General features: G+C 43.1%; 2 protein-coding genes across 3 annotated transcripts; both read left to right on the top strand.

The window, feature by feature from the left end:
- Positions 1-7821: 7821 nt before the first annotated feature.
- Positions 7822-15548, top strand: LOC139063292 (uncharacterized). Its single transcript, XM_070544679.1, has 6 exons — positions 7822-8107; positions 8187-8228; positions 8359-8421; positions 8630-8713; positions 9145-9276; positions 9466-15548. The coding sequence occupies exons 1-6, from the start codon at positions 7864-7866 to the stop codon at positions 9747-9749; spliced, it is 849 nt and encodes a 282-aa protein (XP_070400780.1). The 5' UTR covers positions 7822-7863; the 3' UTR covers positions 9750-15548.
- Positions 15549-16455: 907 nt separating this feature from the next.
- LOC129160950 (uncharacterized) lies at positions 16456-21847 on the top strand. Of its 2 annotated transcripts, XM_070544677.1 has the most exons (7): positions 16456-16733; positions 20022-20084; positions 20218-20259; positions 20388-20450; positions 20657-20740; positions 21146-21277; positions 21468-21847. In XM_070544677.1, the coding sequence occupies exons 1-7, from the start codon at positions 16490-16492 to the stop codon at positions 21749-21751; spliced, it is 912 nt and encodes a 303-aa protein (XP_070400778.1). In that variant the 5' UTR covers positions 16456-16489; the 3' UTR covers positions 21752-21847. The 2 variants fall into 2 exon arrangements, with proteins under 2 accessions (XP_070400778.1, XP_070400779.1); XM_070544678.1 differs by lacking the exon at positions 20218-20259.
- Positions 21848-22057: the final 210 nt, after the last annotated feature.

Below are 22057 nucleotides of genomic sequence, written 5' to 3'. Positions count from 1 at the left end.
TCTTATTCTCCTGCACTTGTCTCCACTTTCTTCTCCAACTATTATTTTAGGACCTCAGCTACTGTGATTCTGGACACAAATGCTTTGGATAAATCCAATGAGCAGATTTTAGGAAATAAGGCCTGCTTACCTTAGTTTTTCACCGCGGTGTTTTTGTGCCAAGATCTGTTCGCTGGGTCGGTTGGTCAAATTGTCCTCCAAAAACTCCTTTTTCTTCAAAAAGAAAAAATCCTGTTCGTGACGCCAAATTTGTTGGTCTCTCTTCCGTTAGACCAAGCACGGGTACGGAGTAGATGGAGTTAAACACCTTTTAAGTTGACAGAACGAGGAGACAAATGATCAGAAGTCCATTCACTGTTTCACCGCTCATGAGGGGGAGAGTCTCTGCAGCAAGTCCCGCGACCTGCTCTTGCCAGATGCTTCGGACAGACTCTCGCCGTTCTGCTGAAAACGGCTGATTTTTATTGAAGATTACAGGAATGTTACATACGTAGTTTGCCATACACACACGTAATTCTGCCATCTGCACCTGCAGACGCACGTCAGCTAATAGCCTTGTTAATGAAAGACCAATTCATCCCAAGGACATGCAACCTTGAGATGATCAGGACACATCCTGCAACATCCTTTGCTAACAAAGACAGTTGTTCTTGTATTGAGGAACTGAAGGAAGGAACGCTTTCACTCCCTTATGCAGCTGTTCAGCTTGAGCAGAAAAGGCACAGAGAGGTCTTTGATATTATAACAAGATTCCATGAAAAGGCATATAATAATGTATTTATGATAATATATAAGGGGCAAAAGTGAGAGATACATATTTAATCATATAAAAGAGCTTATAATAATATATGAAAGAGCTTATATGAGAGATATATATTTTCAGTGACCATGTGACCGAAGGTCCCTTCAACTTTCATCGTACGTAATAAAGGCGCAAAGACGTCGCCGACCAACTGCTCGGTCACGACATCCGTGTAGCAGTAAAATTGATATAGACCACCTGTTAAATCGGGGGGGGGGGGGGGGGGGGGTGAGGCGCCGATTTGATCGGTTCATCGAAGCCGGAAGTACCTTCAGGCGTCAACCACTCACCCGCGTTGAAACCTAACAGATAGGCCAGAGGCGCTAAAAATCTAAATTCTATTTCATCACCGATCTGATATTTGAGAATGGGGTCGGGGAATCTGTGAATGAGATAGAAATCAGGATCAATCTTTCTCATAGCAGTCTCACATTCCATTCTAAGTGTTTGGATAGCTTTATAATATCCGGGAGTATTCGGAGCTCTGTTGATTTTCTTAGGTTCTTTCACTCGTCGCCATTCAACAAACGCACAATCGTTCGGTAAATTAAACCATGAGTGCACGTAAGTGATTTCAGACAGTCCCACTTGCCACCTGCCATTGAGATTGATGTGACGGGCTAGATCGGTTCTGTAACTGGCAATCGTGTTATTTTTAAACACTTCGTTACTGGCATTAGAAGGTAATGTGATATAAAAACCCTCCTCTTGTCTCAGATCCATTTTTTAATTGTATCTGTTTTTAAACGTCGTACAAGTCTGAGGCTTTAATCCAACTGGAAAATTTTTGAGGCCAGCCAAGCCATTTAACAAAAACTTGCTTCTGGCCTCTGTAAGTTCTGTGCTTTAAAACTTTTTCAACGTGGAAGGATCGTTCGGTCGATAAGTTTACTTTCTGCAATTCGGGTTCATGAAATGAGCCTTCAATTTTTTCCCCATCAAAATCTTTGAGTTTATAAACCGGCGGCGATCGATGAAGACACTCGTCCACGGTGAACAGCTCGTGCGTGAAACTCTGCTCATATTTTTTATCAAAAACACCTCTGAGTTTGGAAATTCTCGCAACGTCACCCCTGTTAAACTTCATTTTCTTTGCAGGCTTCGGTGTGGTGGTCCCGTAAAGGTTGCGAAACACTTGCCATTGATTTTCCGTGTTAACTTCAAAGGGGGCCATTTTGATAGAAGAATGGTAGCTATGATTTGGCCTTTCACCAAATCTTGAATCACATCTATGTAGCGATGGGTGTTTTTGGCTGTGAAATATCTCCACATTCTACCTTTTAGAGTCCTGTTAAATCTCTCCACAACGCTGGCCTTTACGCTGCTGGCTGTGGCAAAATGCACAATTTCGTGTTTCTTCATGAGGGCTTCAAATTTCTTATTAAAAAATTCTTTACCAGAATCCGTTTGCAATTTTTTAGGGACACCGCTGTCTTTCAAAACTGAAGCAAAAGCTTCTGTAACATCTTTCCCCGATTTGTTTTTCAGGGCTCGTACGTAGGCTTTCTTTGAAAATACATCTATGATGGTTAATAGGTAATTAAAGCTGTCGTTTGATTTTGACAAGGCCCGCATGTCGCATAAGTCAGCTTGAAACTGTTTTAGCGGCCCTGAGACAAAAACCTTATTTCTCGGAAAATGAACTCTTGCAGGTTTGTGGAGTGTATAAGCGTCTTGTTCTGAGAGAAAATCACGAGCCTTATCCGATGAAACTTTCTCCCCAATCTCTTGTTGTAAACCGGTTCTAAACCTTTCCACACCACCGTAACTACCCTGATGTTCTGGTGAAAAATAAACCTTTTTCATTACCTCCTCCATCTCTGATGAATGGTTGGCAAAAATGATGCATATTTGTTTTCATTAGTTCTTTTTATTTCATAAGTTGTACACACAACCGTCAGAAATAAAATCTAATCATACTGTAAAAACCAGCCGTCAAATATAATGAATAAAATCACACAGTCTAGTCAGAACTAAAATCTAATGATGCTACCGTCAGAAATAAAATGTAATCATACAGTCATCAAATATAATGATAATAATAAAGTTGTAGAAGAGACCCTCCGCAGCTCGCTCACTCCATCACCACCCCGGACAGCGCGTCCAGGTCAGCTTTGGATAGGCGATCGTGCACCGGAAAAATGTCTTTGTGAATGGGCATCACAGCCCTGAATCCGTGCAGCTGCGTCACAGCCATGGTGAACAGAATCTCAGCGTCCAGAGGCTGGAAGCCGTGCAGACTGAGAAAACTTTGAAGAGCCGGAATCAGTTTAGGTGTTAAAACCCTGCGAATAATGTCCGTAATGTGAAAATCGTAAAATAATTCATTTTCAGCTACGTAAAGACATTCGTGTTGCCGTTGACTGGGGTGATCGATCTTGCATCCGTGGCAGATGGTTGGTCAGTGAGCTTTGATCGCCATGTTGACCAAGTGAAGAAGACCCATTTTCACATGGTCTACTTTGTCTTCTGAAAACACCCAGTCAGGCAGACGGTGAGGCTCCTCATCGAGGGGTTGCACATCCTCCTCCTCCTCATGACCTGGCGACGGTTCAGGGTTTGATGTCACCAAAGGTGGATCAGTACTCGCAGGAGTCCCGTCGACCCAGGGCCTGAATGGTACGTTCTCCGGAACCTCCATGATGGTGGGGAGTCGTGGTAGGTTATCCTCTGGAAAACACGGTGGCGCCGATGCGGGCCTCGGACTGCCGTTGTATCTCGGCGGTGGTGGTGATGGTAGCGATCTGGACCTCGGACTGGTGTTGTATCTCGGTGGTGATGAATCCGTTAGTACCCAGCTCGGTGGCGGGCTCCATAGGTCTTCAAGGGTCGTCTGATTGTAGAACCCCGTCATGCTGATGCCTTAGATCGTCTGGATGAAATGGTTTCTAACTGTAAGCACTTTATAACTAGTGCTGGGTGGGGGCGTGGTATGATGATGATGCGACCTCCTCCTCCTAAGGCAGGTCTTAGAACTCCAGCTTTTTTCGCACTGTCAGAATGTCGTTCCAACAGCGGCTGGTACGAAAAAGTGAAGTAATACGATCCTCCACTTCATTTATTTTTTCACACCAGGCTTCGAAAGGTACAACCTGTAGAAGGCGGTAAATTCCGCATACAGAATGCACATTTTCCAGCACAAAAAAGAGCTCAAATCCTCTCACACGGACCGAGGCCTTGAACATCCACTCTCCATCCGCATCCTCTTCCCCCTCCCATGAAGCGCTGAATGCTGTCACAGCGTTCTGGATTTCATCCAGCGTTGGAAGAGCTTGCGGTCCGCTGCCATTGACAGGCGGACGAGGTCTCTCACCATCATCTCTGTACACCTTGCGTGGAACAGCCAGCCTGAGCACAGCCCAGTCGTTGTAGGAGAGAACCGCTGGTGAGTTTGATAAATAGGATTTAAGAGGTTCGCCCTCAGCCACATCTTGGATTAGACAAAGTTCCTTGGTGTCATAGCTGAACCGGTACCCAAAACTACCGGTATAGCCGTAAGGTTCCAACTGCCATATTTGCTCCAAGATCTCTTTACCGCCGAAAGGAGGAACCTGCACTCTGCAGATGTAGAATGTAGATTTGCGGGGAGCACCAATCCCTGCAGGCATCTGATGGATCGCGATGGATTTTTCACAAAGCATGGTTTTTGACAGCGGCGTATCCACGCTCTCTTCTTTCACTTTTTGAGTTGAAGTTGAAGCATCGGATGTAGTAGACACTTCTTCCTCGTGGCTTGGTGCTTCATTCATCTCCTCGTGGTTCATCATTTTTTCTTAGAGGTCGGCTTTTCACCATTTGGACACGATCTGAGCTTTTAAAGAGGAGATCGGGAGGCTAACACTATAGGATTACACTCAGAAGGGAGGGGGCTGTGGGAACCGTTGGGCTAACACAAAAAGAAACTTCACGCACCATTACACACATTAGGCTACGGCGTGGGGGGTCATGGACATCTGGCCGTTCAACAATACGCCATTGTTGCTGCGGCGTGGGGGGTCTAGGCCATCTGCTCGTTCAACAATACAAATGTCCAATTGATTGATGATAGGAAAGGGGGGCAAGGTCAAAGGTCAAAATGAACAATAGACCTGAAAGGTCAAAAGGTCAAAGAACAATAGACCTGTCAAAATGTTTGACGAAAGGTGGGTTATTATACTACTCGCTCTCTCTCCGCTGCCTCATCCTCATCCGCCTCGTCCATTCCACTCATCCACTCCGACTATCACAAGTCCCTTCTGGAAATCACCCCGGCTCACCTCCCCTCCACATTCATCCCAAACTTCCTCACCGTAAGTTCCGCCTTCAAACATTCCTTCTGAACTACAACTCCCATCACTCACCTGTGGTCTCCCTCTCAGTTACCGCTTCTGGATTCGTCCTCCCGCTGGATCTCCAGTACGCCTTCAGTTCACCTCCACATTAAAATAAAAGTATTATTTTTTCTTTACTTAATCTCCGTGCATGATTCTGCATGTCTTGGGTTAGACACCTACCTCAAAACATGACAATTACTGGTAAAATCACCTTTATTTTGCTGTAGGAAGGCTCTTGCTGTATCAGAACAAACTGCATGAGCTCATCATGCTCAGAACAGACCCTCGTCAGTTTCTCCTTTGATCAAGTGAATGCTGATGTAACAACCTGGGATGGAATGAAGCAACCAGCAAACTCACCTTTTGCTGTGCCAGAGAAGGAAAGGAGGCCCCCACGAATTACTTTTAATTCCTTTCCAAAGGAGGGAAAAGTTTATTCCACACTCAAAAAGGAAAAAAGATAATCCAACACAGGGAAGAACAGCTTAGGCTAACTAGGAAAAGTTCTTATAATAAATAAACCGAGATTCTAGCAAATCCGAGGAGAACAAGCTCTCTCTGTGTTTACACACACACTTTCCAACCCAGTAGCAACAGCCACCCTGATCAGAACCAACACTCACTTTTTATTCCACCCCTCCCACCTTCATGCATCATAATTTTCTTGTCATTTTTCCGGGCTGTTTCTTTTTTTATTAGTGTCTCGAATCAAAGATCAACTTCTTATCAGGAAGACTCATATTTTATTTTTTGCAGCACACAAACTCCCCCTCCACCTTTGCAGGCCCCTTTTCTTCAAGTGTGATCTTTGTGGTTTAACACTTCTTCACCCAGGCAGCAGGAAGCCTCCCTCCTCTTCATTCCTGCTCTCTTCACACATGCAGTACTTTCTAGATTCCTTGCTCTGGTTTCTGAGAAGTCAGGCATACAGTCTCGGTTCCGATAAACCCAGTCAGCTTGCTCTCTTCTACAGAACATGGGTGCAGGGGTGTGTGTGTGTGTGTGTGTGTGTGGGGGGGGGGGGGGTCAGTAGGGCTGGAGGTCAGAAGTTACCGCACAGAGAGGAGCTTGGCTCAGGCTCGAATCATGTTATCAGCGAGTCTGCCCCGAGTCTCCTCTCAACAGTTTCCATTACCGATAAGAAAATGCATGCGTTACTATAATTTTGTATTTGTTAGCGCAGGTTGTTGAATCCATCATCAGCTGATTGGGAGATAAAGGAGTGATTGTTTACATCCAAGCGCTTCACAGGCAGTGATGGATAGTTGCAGCTGCAGATTCTGAGAGCTACTGATTCGCTGCTGCAGGCGTGAATCTGCTCTGTGGTCTGTGAGTCTGCAGATGTACCCTTCTTGACATGACAGCCAGACTTCCTGAAGGTCCGCTCACCTGTTCATCACTCAGACGTCAGTTCATTCATTCCTTTTATATAAAGAATATACAAAATCTTTTATATTCCTAGATCATCCAACTTAAACCTGTTCCTGATAACTTCTTAAGTCCCTCTGATGTAGTTTTATCTTTACAAGTGGGGGGTACACAACCAGCAGGAGGACCAGGGGTTGTGTGTCCTTACAGTAAGTATACAAATGTGTTGGTATAAAACCACAACCTAGAGGCTCTTTTATACAATATCAGGAATGCAGAACTGTGAAGTACACAGGTGGCAGTAAAACAAAAAAACTAATACTTTCATTTCAACTTTGTTTTTCACCTTGTTAGTCATTTTCATTCCTACGTATTGTCACCATTTTGCACTTATTTTTTGAGTCCATCTGATCAATGGAGCTCATTTACTTTGGAAAAATTGTGTGTGTGTGTGTGTGGGGGGGGGGGGGGTGGCGGGGGCATGTAAATAATTGAGTTACCAAGTAATTAATAACTATAACAAATAACGTTTTAGAAGTTCCCAACAATGCTGTTTTCACACATTCTGCTCGTTTATCCATATCATCAGATTGAAGGTGTTTCATAATTGAAATAAATCTATCTCATGACATTGTCTTTGATTACTGGCAACTGCAACTTTACTCTAATTTTGATAAATAAAAAAGAAGTTGTTTTTAACCAGGTGAATTAAATGCTCAGTAAATCATTAAATAGGTCAGTTGATGCATTATCTTTGTCTTCAGTTTAAGGGCAAAGTCATTCTAGAGGAAAATAATGTAGTAAAAATAAAGTTAATGTTATCGCCTCCCATAATAGTATTGATTGTTTCCCTGGAAACAATACTGTTTGTTTGTTTCGAACTGAGCCTTTTTCTGAATCTAAAACAGAAACTCAAGAATCTCTCAGAATTGTTTTTTTTTATTTCTAACTATCTTATATTTACCTTCTCTAATTACAATTTTCATTTTTTTATTTTATGATGCAAAGAGCTAAGATTAGAGAATTTGAGTTGTTAATACATCAGACAATATTTAATTTCACACTGATTTTCATTTTCATCTCTTATCTGATCTCCATTAAAACTGCAGCAAACATCTCAGAAAAGCAAATGGAACCTCTGAGAGGAGGACGAGACTTGTAGATTCAGAAACAAACTCAGTTTGCTATATTATATTATAAATTATGCAAATGTAACTTATTGCTTTAAGGCCAAAATTGTGCTTTTTATTATAATAAAATAAGTTCAAAGTACCAAGTCATATCACCTGAGAGTCAGTTAATATTTAAGCAAACAAAAGCTGTATTTAAGGCTTGAGTCACACAGAAAACACAAAGCTGACCTGCAGAGCCTGACAGGAAATGGATGTAACAGTGGTTTTTACACTGTTGTTAATCGGCTCTCTTACTGAGGCTCAGCTTCAACAACAACCTGATCCTGACTCAAATTCATATTTGAAGCCAGCAGGTTCACATGTAGAAGCAGGAAATCCCTCAGAGCACCAACAAACATGTACACAGGACATCAATGCTGCGCTGAGAGAGATGAGCGCCTCGCTGGCTGGACTGAAGGTGGAGGTGAAGTACTTACAGAAACAAAATGAAGGTATGTTCACGATATACAGCTAGAGTAACTTAATAGAAATAATACTGATGCTTGATCTTTTTTTCCTAAACACTAACAGCTAAAACACGAGAACTGGAGCTGCAGAAGCAACAGGACCAAGGTATTGGAAACGATGAATAAAACAGTAGATGTAAAAGTTACAAATCAGAAATAAGAATGGCCTTTTTACTTGTAAGTGCTACTTTTGGTTACTGTTTGAAAACCAGTTAATTGTTTTCTAAAATTTCTAGCACATGAAAAAGAACTGGAGTTACAAAAGAGAGAGCTGGACAAGTTGAAGCAACAGGACCAAGGTATTTACTGTTCATCATTTATTGTTAAGTAAACTAATGGATTTGTTAAACATTACACATCTATATTAATGAGGACAAAAACAAAACTAACAATGTTCATCTTTAAAAGACCCTAGTCAAATTGTTCATGTATAATGTACAGTGAAAGCTGTCTGGTTAAATTTTTTTTTTTTTGCCATCTTATTGTTTTTGCTTTCTGTAATTTCAGCTCATGAAGGAGAACTGATCACCATTAAAGCCTCCGCAAACATCACTGAAAACCAAGTGGAGGCTCTGAGGAGAGAAGGAGAAGGTTTGTTAACCCTCTGGAGGCAGATGTTGCAGATTTGCATTATCAAAACCTACCTACCTGGTTACTCCACAAACGTATTTCATGAGCAGTTTTCAACTCAGAAGTAGCCCTGAACGACTTAGTTGTTCATCCTTTTATCAAAACTTATTTTGAACCTGAAATGGTTAATGTACTGTAGATACATACTGGTGGCGCTCTCTCTCTGTGTGTTTGTGTGTGTGTGTGTGTGTGTGTGTGTGTGTGTGTGTGTGTGTGTGTGTGCGTGCGTGCGTGTGTGTGTGTGTGTGTGTGTGTGTGTATTGCTGGATTCTAAAAGGTTTTAGAACTGGACAATGGTTTAGCTCATTCAAAAATTTCATCAATACTATTTTAGTGAGACTAAACCTCTATATGCATAATTCTGAGAAATTAATAAAGTTTTTGTCTCTCAGTGAAACAAGTGGCTTTCTCAGCCTCTCTGATGGACTCAGGCCATGGAGATATTGGACCTTTTAATGCACAAACACCTCTGGTCTTCAGAAATGTTGTTACTAATATTGGAAATGCCTACAACCCAAATACAGGTACTCAGTTTCACTAAATACTAGTAATAATACATTCATACATCTTCTGTTACTCCAGTAAGAATTGAGGGGAACTGTTTTTATCTCCAGTCCATCATGGACATGTAACACCCTCCTTCCCTCACACACAGTGAATATTTAGACAAGCCACATAACCTAACATGCATGTTTTCATAAAATAATTTTCAGGTTTTTTCATCGCACCTGTGAGAGGAGTCTATCACTTTGTGTTCCACATACATGGACATGGACATGCTTCACATGCTACAGGAGCTGTGTTGTTTAAGAATGGAGAAAGGACCTTCATTGCATACGAGTATCAGCCTTCCCATTTTGCTAGCACTGCCAACAGTGTCACACTGCTGTTGGAGGTTGGAGATGTTGTGTTTCTGCGTCAGTGGGAGAATACAAGGATTCATGACAGTCACGACCATCACACCACCTTCAGTGGTCACTTGATTTTCACCATGTGATCAACAGATGTTAGAAAATCAGATGTTTTATTAGATCATTTCACACATCCAGCAAATTTATACATAGTCATCATTTACCCCCCAGCATATTGAAAAAAACAGTCACTTTTCTGATGAGCTAGTTTGTTTGGTCTAAACCAGACAAATTAGCAGCAAATCAAATCAGCTCAACTTGCCTAATTTATTTCTTTTTACCTTGCAAAGATTTTATTTAGTTCCATAGAATCTGATGGTCATATACTGCTCAATTCATAGAAATGAACATGTTTTATACGCTTGAATGACTTACTGTATGTGCTTGTTTTTATGTTTTAAAGCGCAAAGTAAAATCCTCATTTAATTAAACAGCAATTGTAACAAATAGTGATGTGTCGGTCACGAACAAACTGGCTCTGGTGAACGACAGGAGCCGGCTCGTCATTGGGAGCCGTCCCCCCTTCCCCTCTTGTCTTGGTGAAAGCCACAGGCGATTGGTCAACATGTGCAACTGCATGTCCAGACTGTCCACACACAGAGCATTAGGGGCGGGGAAGAGGGAGGATGTTACACCCCTCTATGGGCTCAGCTAGGAAGGTGAGGGGAATAAACATAAGATGGACCAGTCTAATAAAAAGTGACCCTCGTTGGGGAGAAAAAGGCTTGACCAGCAAAACCAAACTCAAAGTGTCCTTGTAATTTCAAAGGTTTTATTACAAAAAAAAAAAAAAAGAGAACCAAATGAAGGGCCCAAAAACCCTTACCTAGAACTTAACTAAGTTATCCTTAATTAACTGAAAATGTCCAGAGGACCAACCACTCTAGATCCTAAATAAATCTCCTTTAGTTAAAAAGGGGATGAAACTCAAAAGGGGAAAAAATCCCACCCTTAAATTAAATAAGGTTTGTCTAAAGGACAAAACCAAATACTGAATTAACTTAAGTTTACCCAAACAACGAAAATAGCTCAGGAAACTGAGACTTCAAAAAGGGGAAAAATCCCCACCTGGTAATTTACCCACAAGGTGGTCTTGTAGACACACCAAAACCAAAACTACCGCTTAACTGCGAATATCCCAAACACAAAAGGTTCTAAAGCTGCTTCTTCACAAGAAGCAAACCACAACCTGGTATTAACCACAAAATCTCTGGTAACCGCCAACGGGGAGAGAACACACGTTGCCTCTGCAACACCAAACATTTCTCTCCCCTGATGAGCTCCAGCTGGCCGCTTTTGAAGGGCCGGCTGATGAGGTGAAAAGTCCCAGCTGCCTGTGCCTGCCGCTCCGGCGCTCTCCATGGTGCTGGAGTAAGGACAACATCCCAGGGCGTAGCTGTCCGTGGTGCTGCGCTGCTGCACAGGGAACGGCACGGAGCACACCACTGGGCTTCAAAACGGCGGCGGCTGTAACAGAGGATCAGACTCAAACACACAGCAGAGCACATGTGGGCGGAGGAAGATGAGAGGGAATGAGGAGGAAAAAGGCGAGCGAGAGAGAGAAGAACAGTATTCTCTCTCTATTCTGCCAGATGAGCTGATAGGTTACAGGTGTGTGAGGACATCATCAGGCTGTCATAACCAGATGACAGGAGTTATCAGGTGATCAGCCAGCTAATGATGAGATGCAGAAAGAAAACAAATCCAGGACAGTGTACAGTAATAACATTAATCTGTGGTGTTGCTCACCTTATGTGCTCTTATAGAGTATTAACGTGTGCCTGCCTCATGGTGTAGAGTCCACATTTTGCTGAGTGTCCTGCAATAATGCAGGTTATTAGTTAATTTACTTTTGATAGCAAAGAACAAAATATTTAATGTAAAAGTTATTTACCAGGTGAATCAGCTCACACGTCACCACCAAGTGTCACAGGGCCAGAATCAGTAGCCTCCTTCATGATGTCATGATGTAATCACATACTTATTTAATTGTTAATATCTTAAATTCTGAAGTGTTTAATTTTTTTTTACCTTGAACAGTTCACTGAGCTTGCACTGTCACCGAGCTGGAAGCTGGAATCAACAGCAGACACCTCACATATTGGTCTTTTCAGGGGTGTGGACGCTGCTCTGGGACTTTCTGGAAGATGAATTTCCGTCATGGTCCCCGTGTCACAAGACACACTGAGGCTGGGAGCTCTAAACTGGGTGGCTATGTAAAAATCTAGAAGTAGCACATTTATAAATGTTTAAAAGAGCATACAATCACGTGTAACAATAATCTGTAAAACAAATTAAAACTAGAAGGTGATAATAAAATGTTTACATAGAAGATTATTAAAAAATAATTCACCTTTGCTACGGGTAACACTTCACGTCAGCGTGGACAAGTGCATTCTTGCAGCTAAATCAGTCTGACAGCCAGTGTCTTGAGTAGATTTAGCCTGGAAAAAAAATAGAAGCACATTGTTGTTGGAGTTTATAAAGTCAGATAATATACAAAAGAAACTGTCCTATATAGGCGCTTTATAACATTCCTAGTGTGTGATCGTTTTTGTAACGTAAAAGTCAGTCATATGATGTGGAGAGCATGAAATGCGACCTCCTGAACAAAATTCCTCACGGAACCGGGTCACAAGCTGGATTTCATGCTGTAATGCTGTCTGTCAACTAGTGCTGCGTTAGTTAGAGCCACTGTTGCAGAATTACCGACTGACACAAAAGCAACCCGAATTTTCTCCGAGCCTGACAGTTAGTCATGTGGACCATTTTGTCGGCCAGGGCTTCGAGACATGTTCCGATTCGCTGCGGATTCTAACCAGGCCTGGAGTGGCTAATCAGGAGGGTCTGAAGAATTCCCGGTGGGCCGCGCGATGTTTGGGCCGCATGGGCCGGTGCTCTCGTTTTTGTTTTTTATCATTTTATTTTTATTTTTTGGTGCCGGTGTTCAATCATGGCACTGAGGCCGCCGGGCTAATCTCATTCACTCCTCCCGGTTGTCTCTGGCTGGCTCTACCTGCAGGCTGCAGCTCGTTTTTTTTCCCTGTATGCGCCTGTGCGCACCACGTGACATGCAGTTGATGGAAAGATAGAAAGTAGAAAGAGCAAGGGTGGCACGCAGAAGGCAAGAATTAAAAAGAGGAAAGCGCTGGAAACAGATGCAGCTAAATGTGCAAAAATGAGCACCTTTTTTTCTCAAACAAGCTCGCGGTCTTTAACTTCAAATGAAGATAAAACGGGTAAGGCAAGTCAAGATCAGAATCAGAAAAACTTTTTCCCCGAGGGGCAATTAAAAAAAATAACAACAGAGCAGCATGATGTTGGACATACGAACATTGAATAAATAGGCAATAAGATATAAAGCAGCAAGAAGATGGATTAAACCGAAAAATATGCAAAAAACACTGAGTAAGTGAATAAAGTGACTAAAGTGTCGTCTGTATAAAAGTTAAATATATGGAGAGCCCAAGGAGCGGGTTTATCGGGGGATGGTCTTATCTTATCTGCTGGAGTTAAAGAGCAGAATGGTTTTGGGGACAAAGGAAATGCAGCGTAGGCGTCGCCCAGAGGGGAGCCATTGAAATGCGGGGTGAAGAATGTGAGAGGGGTAGTGGAGGATTTTGGCTGCCTGTCTCAGGGCTTGTTGATAGAAAACCTGAGCAAGAGTTCTGACAGGCAGGCCAACGATTTTGGAACACACTGATGCAGTGTGCTGCAGTCTGTTCCTGTTCTGGAGGCTAAGAGAGTAGAACCAGCAAGTGATGGAGAAGGTCATGATGCTTTCCAGGAAGGCACAGTAAAAGGTCATCATGATTGAGGAGCTGATTCCAAAGGAGTTGAGCTTCCTAAGGAGATATAGCCGTTGATGGCACTTTCTGAGAATCTCTTCTGTGTTAGCAGAGAATTTCAGGAGGTTGTCAAAGGTGGTTCCCAGATACTTGTACTCCTCCACTACCTCCTCTGGGTTCCCATGGATAATGGTGGTTACTGAAGCAGCCGGATCCCTCTGCCTCCTGCAGAAGGTCACCACCATGTTTTTGGTTTTGCTCACATTCAGTTCAAGTTTGGAGCTATCACACCACTCTACAAACTCCTGAAGATCAGGTCCGTGGTGTTGTGAGGAGCCTGACAGCAGTGATAGGAGGACTGTATCATCAGCGTATTTCACCAGGTGACAGTTGGGATGTGTGGATCTGCAGTCGTCGGTGTAGAGGATGTAGAGCGGGGGGGCACAGCCCTGGGGGGAGCCGGTGGAGGTGGAACGGAGACCGGAGAGACAGTTGTTGACCTGAACTTTCTGAGTCCTGTTGGTTAAAAAGTCCAGTATCCACAGGGCTAACTGGTCATCCAAATGAAATTAGGAGGAAAGTTTAGTAGCCAGGATGTGAGGCTGCAGAGTGTTGAATGCTGATGAAAAGTCAACAAACAGAAGTCTGGCCAAGGAGTCAGGGAGCTCCAGATGTTTGTGGATGGAGTCCAGGATGAAGATTTTTGCACAGACAAAACAGACTAAGGAGCACTTTGACCCAGAAGAAACTTGAGGCCTTCATGCTCATGTGCACTGAGAAAGAAATTCTCATGTCTTTGGACAATGATACAGTAATAAAGTCGCAGAGACCAGTGCACTTCTCAAGCGTTTATTATTGTTGTAGGTTGGGCATGTGTTTTTGAAACTACTATGCAAAGGAAAAACAAGATAATGAAGAACCCTTTTTAGGGGGTATAATGGCATCATTACAACATTATCTTATACTGTGAATTGCAAACTTGCAGAAAACAGTGCAATTTTTTCATTCTTTGTTCATACTGATTAGATGTCTGTGAACACTAATTGATTGGTATTTGATGTAGCAGAAAAGGACAATTTGATGTTGTAAAAAGTGTTATGGAGCTTATTTGTTAAAACTAAGTTGTGGTGAAACTGTTTTCTTACAGAGAAAAAAGAAACTAGTGCTAATAGAAAGTGCAACACTTTATTTTATGTATCACTATTTGAAATCTATATTTTCATTTATTATTTTATTTCATTTTAAAGGTTTGAAAATCTCAGAACAGCTGTTTGAACAGAATGTAGATTGTTATATTGTTAGAGAATGTGTTGTAAAGAACAATGTTGGAGATGTGCACTGATGTTCAAATAAACCTACATTGTAAAGCAACTCTTTCTTGCACTGAATTACAAGGCTTTACCGAGTAGTGTGCTTTTATAGACTATACATATGAAGTTGTAACATGATTTTAATAATAAGTTGTTAAGTGGGCCGGTCTGGGGTCTGAAACTCCAGGGCTGAAAATGTGTCCCACTCCGGCCCTGATTCTAACCATCCCGTTCCAAAGGCAGTGCAGGCTGATATTAGCTAAATGGAGTGAACCATGTCTCTCAAACTTTGCATTTAGGTAGGGAATTGTCTTTAGAAGATGTTAAAACTTTTATTTAGCTTACTCACCTCAGACTGGAGCGTGCCATGGTGGGGGAGCAGAGTCGGTGGGCTGCATCTAAATCGCGGAAGAGCCACGGTGGGCACAGCCTCCCTCTTCAAACGGAGACGTGCAGAATCGCGGGTAAATTGCTGGTTGCAAACTACAGCACCAGGCGGGAGCTGAATGTTTTCCAGACACCGATTGCGCGCAACCACTGGCGCCTAATTTCTAAGTCCAGCGGAAAGGAGTGCAACCACACTACACTACACCTTCTCACCATACTAACACGACATGGAGCACTAAACCTGAACTACTTTCCTAATTACACTAACAGCCAAACACTAACTAAACTACAATATCCAACAGCCAAGCTAACACTAAATAAGTAGGTATAACACTAAAAGCTATGCTAAAGACTAGGATATGCTAATGCTATATGCTAATGCTGAACTACGGCTACCTCCTACACTCGCTTGCAAATCCAACTCCCAACTCGTCACAAGGCGTGGCCGAGACTCTCGATGCGTTTATAACTTTGATACAGAGCTGCTACGTAGTACTCTACTGGTTTACGTAGTATCTTACTCTTTAGCCATTGGCTAAAATTTATTCAAAATGACTCAAATTCTATGTTTTAAGCTGAAGGTGGCACAATACTGCGGTATTTAGGCAGAATTTTTAATAAAAAAAATGCACCAAAATGCTAAAATAATGAATACACACATTTAAAACACTATCAGACACTCATTTATACAGTTCATCAGCAAAACAAAGTTAATTTAGACGTTACTTGCTCTTTCAGTTTAAGGGCAAAGTCATTCTAGAGGAAAATAATGAAGCTGTAGTAAAAGTAAAGTGAATGTTATCACCTCCCATAATATTATTGATTGTTTCCCTGGAAACAACACTGTTTGTTTGTTTGGAACTGAGCCTTTTTCTGAATCTAAAACAGAAACTCACAATCTCTCAGAATTGTTTATTTTTCTAACTATCTTTAATTACAATTTTCATTTTCTTATTTTATGATGCAAAGAGCTAAGATTAGAGAATTTGAGTTGTTAATATATCAGACAATATTTAATTTCACACTGATTTTCATTTTCATCTCCTATCTGATCTCCATTAAAACTGCAGCAAACATCTCAGAAAAGCAAATGGAACCTCTGAGAGGAGGACGAGACTTGTAGATTCAGAAACAAACTCAGTTTGCTATATTATATTATAAATTATGTAAATGTAACTTATTGCTTTAAGGCCAAAATTGTGCTTTATATTATAATAAAATAAGTTCAAAGTACCAAGTCATATCACCTGAGAGTCAGTTAATATTTAAGCAAACAAAAGCTGTATTTAAGGCTTGAGTCACACAGAAAGCACAAAGCTGACCTGCAGAGCCTGACAGGAAATGGATGTAACAGTGATTTTTACACTGTTGATAATCTGCTCTCTTACTGAGGCTCAGCTTCAACAACAACCTGATCCTGACTCAAATTCATATTTGAAGCCAGCAGGTTCACACGTAGAAGCAGGAAATCCCTCAGAGCACCAACAAACATGTACACAGGACATCAATGCTGTGCTGAGAGAGATGAGCGCCTCGCTGGCTGGACTGAAGGTGGAGGTGAAGTACTTACAGAAAGAAAATGAAGGTATGTTGACTAAGTACAGCTAAAGTAACTTAATAGAAATAGCTTGATCTTTTTTTCCTAAACACTAACAGCTAAAACACGAGAACTGGAGCTGCAGAAGCAACAGGACCAAGGTTACTGTTTAAAAACCAGTTAATAGTTTTCTTTCTTTCTTTCTTTCTTTATTTATTTATTTTTTTTTTTTTACCGTGTCCTGTCTGGCTGTGAAGCAAGCAGAATTGATGTCTGAATGCTGGTGACAAGCCTTACAGATTTATTCTCAGGTGGAGCATCAAAGCGTTTGCTTTTAATGTCACGCCTGATACTTAAAACTTTATTGTTATTGTTATTGAATGCTTTGTAATTCCGACCAGACACGGAGACAGAGGTGAAAGAAAAAGGAAAAGAAAAGGTGGGGAGAGAGAGAGGGGGGGGGGGGGGGGGTTCCACAAAAATAAACAAAAATGAACAAGAGTCTGCTTCTAGACCTGCAGAAAAAGAGACAAAAAAAAAACAAAGGGACACAAAAAAGGGACACAACAACAATACAACAAGATCTACCTATCACTGCGTCAACTTGATGAAAATAAGAATTATATATATATATAATCAACATTGCTTAACTGAAGAATCACAATAATAAATCACAATGCATTAAGTGCCCACCATAGTCTTAAGACCTGTGTTTAACGTGCCCAAGCCCATACTTTTGAGAGCACCATGTGAGCACCTGTGTGTGTACACGCGCTTGTTTATGTAAGGTTTCTCTATAGGAGCGTCCAACAGAGAGTGTGAGGGACCACAGATCCGCCCCCCAAAGATGCGCAGGAGACGGGGGGAGCTTCAAGTCCCAGAGATCCAGGCGCTGCCCCAGAACGCAGGAACCCCAAGGAGACTGCAACCAGGAAGGCCCCCGCCCCCCTCGAGAGGCACAGAGGATCGCCCCTGGGGGCCACAACCAGCAGCCGGCAGAGTCCCTGGAGATATCAGCGGCAAGCCCACAGGCCCGCCCGCAGCCTCCCACCCCCTAGCCGGCCGAGCCCGGGACCCAGCGACCCGGGACCCAGGGGCGACCACCCCCGCCGGGGACCCAGCAGAGCCCAGGGACCCAGACCCTACCAGGCAGCCACCGGGATCTAACAGGCATATGCCAAAATCTTAAACCCCCAGACCCAGTTGCCATGAACACTCAGGCAGACCAAGGCACAAGCCCCCACACCAGGTGTGGCAGGGGGAGGGGGGACAGAGATCTATATCATCAAGAGAAGTTCCAGGAGAGGGGAGGACCCAAAGGCCCCACCTGACATATACAGTCATACACAAACACAGTCACACGCTCCCTCCCTCATGCTCACACATGCACATACAACCCAAGACTTACAAAAATGCACGCCGGACATCCACTCATGCTCCCCATACACACCCTATTCACAATGGTCCCGGTACTGATGCACATTGGGTACAACCATCACCGGTAACCAGAGTTTGACCCTTTCTGCTGGGGTGCTGATGAGCAGGCTCCCCCGCCCAACGCTGAGCACAGCAACCCACCACCCCAGACCCCAACCAGACGGCCAGATCTCCCTCCTAGCCTCCAGCCCCAGGAAGCCTAGCAACAACAGAGGTGGCTAAGACCCCTAGTCTCCCTCCGCCTGCTCCAATATAGTGTTGTGTGATCATGAGGTGTATTCCATGGCTGTGGTGAGTGGGCAGTGCGGGCATCATCCAGCATATGCCAGCTGATGCCACTGCACCACCCCACTTACACCCTCAGCCATCAGTGTCTAAGTGCGGTTTAAAAGTGGAAGTGGGCACCGGCACTCGGGAGGAGGCTGAAATATCCCCCTGCCAAATGCCGTTGAATGTGCTCACTCCCAAGGCCCTAAGTGTGTGTTTGTGTGGAATGTCGTCAGTGGAAGTGTATAAGGTGCAAATAAAATTGGGGGGCAGGTTTCCACAGGAATGCGGAAATGGGGTCCATACCCGCACTCCCTGACTTGCCTACCCCCCAGGGTCCTATGTGTATGTTTGTGTGATGATGTGAGGGAGCAGGAGGAGAGAAATATGCGGGGATGGGGAGGAATGGCTGGTTGGGCTTAGCCCTCCAGGTAGCCAGCTCCCCTACTGGCCCCAATAGGCACCTCTGTTGTCAAACCGCCACCCAGGGCATGGAGACCCAAGCCCATCCTGCCAGGGCCCAAAGCAGCAGCATTACAGAGCCTCACGGAGTCCGAGGGCACCAACCCAGCCCCACCCCAGCAGAATATCTATGCCCACCCCTGCATTTGCACAACTTCCAGAATATATAAGACATGGGACATCCAGGTAAGGTTGGGTCCTCCCCCTCCTGGACCTCCCCCTCCCCTGTGATGGAACGGCAGAGGAGCCAAGGTCTACCTGAGGCCCCCGAACCCGGGCCAGGCACTGCTGGGTGTCCCTGCCTTCTTCCCGGCAGCATACATGTCAGGACCCGACCCCCAAGGCCCCGCCCAGATCCCCCCACGGGGCCGGCCACCCCCAAACCTCGAGCCCCCAGGCCCCCACCCAGACCCGCCCAGGGGCATTGCAGCCGCCAGGCAGTGACCCATGGCCGCCGCCAAGATCCCCAAGGGGCCCCACTCACAACCGCCAGTAGTCCACCCCCCGAGGCGACCCAAGCACCTCCAGAGGGGGGCAACGGCCCCCCAGTCCCAGACACCCCCAGTGAACCCACCTCCAGGGAACATCCGGATACTCCAAACTCAGACCCCACACCCCATCACCCACACCATCCCGCAGGACAACATCAACGGCCCCCCACCCTCGCTATGTGATGGAACCGATCAAAGGAGCCCAGAGAGATTCATCTGAAGTGGAAGCAGAGGCTATATCAAGTGCAATATGATCTAACAAAAGATTTCTATACTGGTTAATGCAGAGAGTTTCTCTATTTTTCCAATTCAAGAGGATAGTTTTCTTAGCGATGCATATGGCAGTCAGAACCACGTGAACCAAAGATGTTGCAATCGGGACATCGTCCAGCTTCCCCAGTACACAAAGAGAGGGGAAAGTTGGGATATGACATGTCAGACATTTTGACAGATCCTCACATACTCTACCCCAAAATTCCTGGACAGGTGGGCAGGACCACAGTGCATGAATGTAATTGTCAGGAATGTTGTTTGTGCAGTGTGTACAGGTGTCAGACGACACAAACCCCATCCTGAACATCCGATGACCTGTATAGTGTACTCTGTGTAGAATTTTGTACTGAATTAATTGTAAATTGGGCTGTCTGATCATCAGTTAATTGTTTTCTTAATTTTCTAGTAAATGAAAAAGAACTGGAGTTACAAAAGAGAGAGCTGGACAAGTTGAAGCAACAGGACCAAGGTATTGGAAACGGTGATGAAAAAACAGTAGATGTAAAAGTTACAAATCTGAAATAAGAAGGACATTTTTACTTGTAAGTGCTACTTTTGGTTACTGTTTAAAAACCAATTAATTGTTTTCTAAAATGTTCTAGCAAATAAAAAAGAACTGGAGCTGCTGAAACAACAGGACCAAGGTATTGGAAACAATGAAAAAAACAGTAGATGTAAAAGTTAAAAATCTGAAATAAGAAGGACATTTTTACTTGTAAGTGCTACTTTGGTTACTGTTTAAAAACCAGTTAATTGTTTCTAAATTTTCTAGCAAATAAAAAAGAACTGGAGTTACAAAAGAGAGAGCTGGACAAGTTGAAGCAACAGGACCAAGGTATTTACTGTTAATCATTTATTGTTAAGTGAACTAATGGCTTTTTTTAAACATTACACATCTATATTAATCAGGACAAAAACAAAACAAACAATGTTCATCTTTATAAGACCCTAGTCAAATTGTTCATGTATAATGTACAGTGAAAGCTGTCTGGTTTAAAATTTTTTTTGCCATCTGATTGATTTTGCTTTCTGTAATTTCAGCTCATGAAGGAGAACTGATCACCATTAAAGCCTCCGCAAACATCACTGAAAACCAAGTGGAGGCTCTGAGGAGAGAAGGAGAAGGTTTGTTAACCCTCTGGAGGCAGATGTTGCAGATTTGCATTGTTAAAACCTACCTACCTGGTTACTCCACAAACGTATTTCATGAGCAGTTTTTAACTCAGAAGTAGCCCTGAAGGACTTAGTTGTTCGTCCTTTTATCAAAACTTATTTTGAGCCTGAGAGGGTTAATGTACTGAAGATACATACTGGTGGTGCTCTCTCTCCGAGTGTGTGTGTGTGTGTGTGTGTGTGTGTGTGTGTGTGTGTGTCTGTGTGTGTGTGTGTGTGTGTGTATTACTGGATTCTAAAAGGTTTTAGAACTGGACAATGGTTTAGCTTATTCAAGAATTTCATTAATACTATTTTAGTGAGACTAAACCTCTATATGCATAATTCTGAGAAACTAATAAAGTTTTTGTCTCTCAGTGAAACAAGTGGCTTTCTCAGCCTCTCTGATGGACTCAGGCTATGGAGATGTTGGACCTTTTAATGCAAAAACAACTCTGGTCTTCAGACGTGTTGTTACTAATATTGGAAATGCCTACAACCCAAATACAGGTACACAGTTTCCCTAAATACTATTAATAATACTTTCATACATCTTCTGTTACTCCAGTAAGAATTGAGGGGAACTGTTTTTATCTCCAGTCCATCATGGACACGTACCACCCTCCTTCCCTCACACTTAGTGAATTTTTAGACTAGCCACATAACCTAACATGCATGTTTTCATAAAACAATTTTTCAGGTTTTTTCATCGCACCTGTGAGAGGAGTCTATCACTTTGTGTTCCACATACATGGACATGGACATGCTTCACATCCTACAGGAGCTGTGTTGTTTAAGAATGGAGAAAGGACCTTCGTTGCATACGAGTATCAGCCTTCCCATTTTGCTAGCACTGCCAACAGTATCACACTGCTGTTGGAGGTTGGAGATGTTGTGTTTCTGCGTCAGTGGGAAAATACAAGGATTTATGACAGTGACAGCCATCACACCACCTTCAGTGGTCACCTGATTTTCACCATGTGAGCAACAGATGTTAGAAAATCAGATGTTTTATTCGATCATTTAACACATTCAGCTAATTTATTCATATTCATCATTTACCCCCCCCCCCCCATCATAGACATGAACAGTCATTTTTCTGATGAGCTAGTTTGTTTGATCTAAACCAGACAAATTAGCAGCAAATCAAATCAGCTCAACTTGCCTAATTTATTTCTTTTTACCTTGCAAAGATTTTATTTAGTTCCATAGAAACCGATCGTCATATACTGCTCAATTCATAGAAATGAACATGTTTTATACGCGTGAATGACTTACTGTATGTGCTTG

The sequence above is a fragment of the Nothobranchius furzeri genome, chromosome 15 (genome assembly GCF_043380555.1).
Source record: "Nothobranchius furzeri strain GRZ-AD chromosome 15, NfurGRZ-RIMD1, whole genome shotgun sequence".
Classification (NCBI taxonomy): Eukaryota; Metazoa; Chordata; class Actinopteri; order Cyprinodontiformes; family Nothobranchiidae; genus Nothobranchius; species Nothobranchius furzeri.
Note: the sequence above shows the minus strand (reverse complement) of the source record. Positions and strands in the feature narration are given on the sequence as shown.

What these genes read in the sequence shown, in the direction of transcription:
- LOC139063292 (XM_070544679.1), top strand. Translation starts at nt 7,864, where the DNA reads ATGGATGTAACAGTGGTTTTTACACTGTTGTTAATCGGCTCTCTTACT. An exon ending in CTTACAGAAACAAAATGAAG is followed by an intron (nt 8,108 to 8,186) that starts GTATGTTCACGA and finishes AAACACTAACAG; the next exon opens with CTAAAACACGAGAACTGGAG. An exon ending in TGCCTACAACCCAAATACAG is followed by an intron (nt 9,277 to 9,465) that starts GTACTCAGTTTC and finishes AATAATTTTCAG; the next exon opens with GTTTTTTCATCGCACCTGTG.
- LOC129160950 (XM_070544677.1), top strand. Translation starts at nt 16,490, where the DNA reads ATGGATGTAACAGTGATTTTTACACTGTTGATAATCTGCTCTCTTACT. An exon ending in CTTACAGAAAGAAAATGAAG is followed by an intron (nt 16,734 to 20,021) that starts GTATGTTGACTA and finishes TTAATTTTCTAG; the next exon opens with TAAATGAAAAAGAACTGGAG. An exon ending in GCTGAAACAACAGGACCAAG is followed by an intron (nt 20,260 to 20,387) that starts GTATTGGAAACA and finishes TAAATTTTCTAG; the next exon opens with CAAATAAAAAAGAACTGGAG.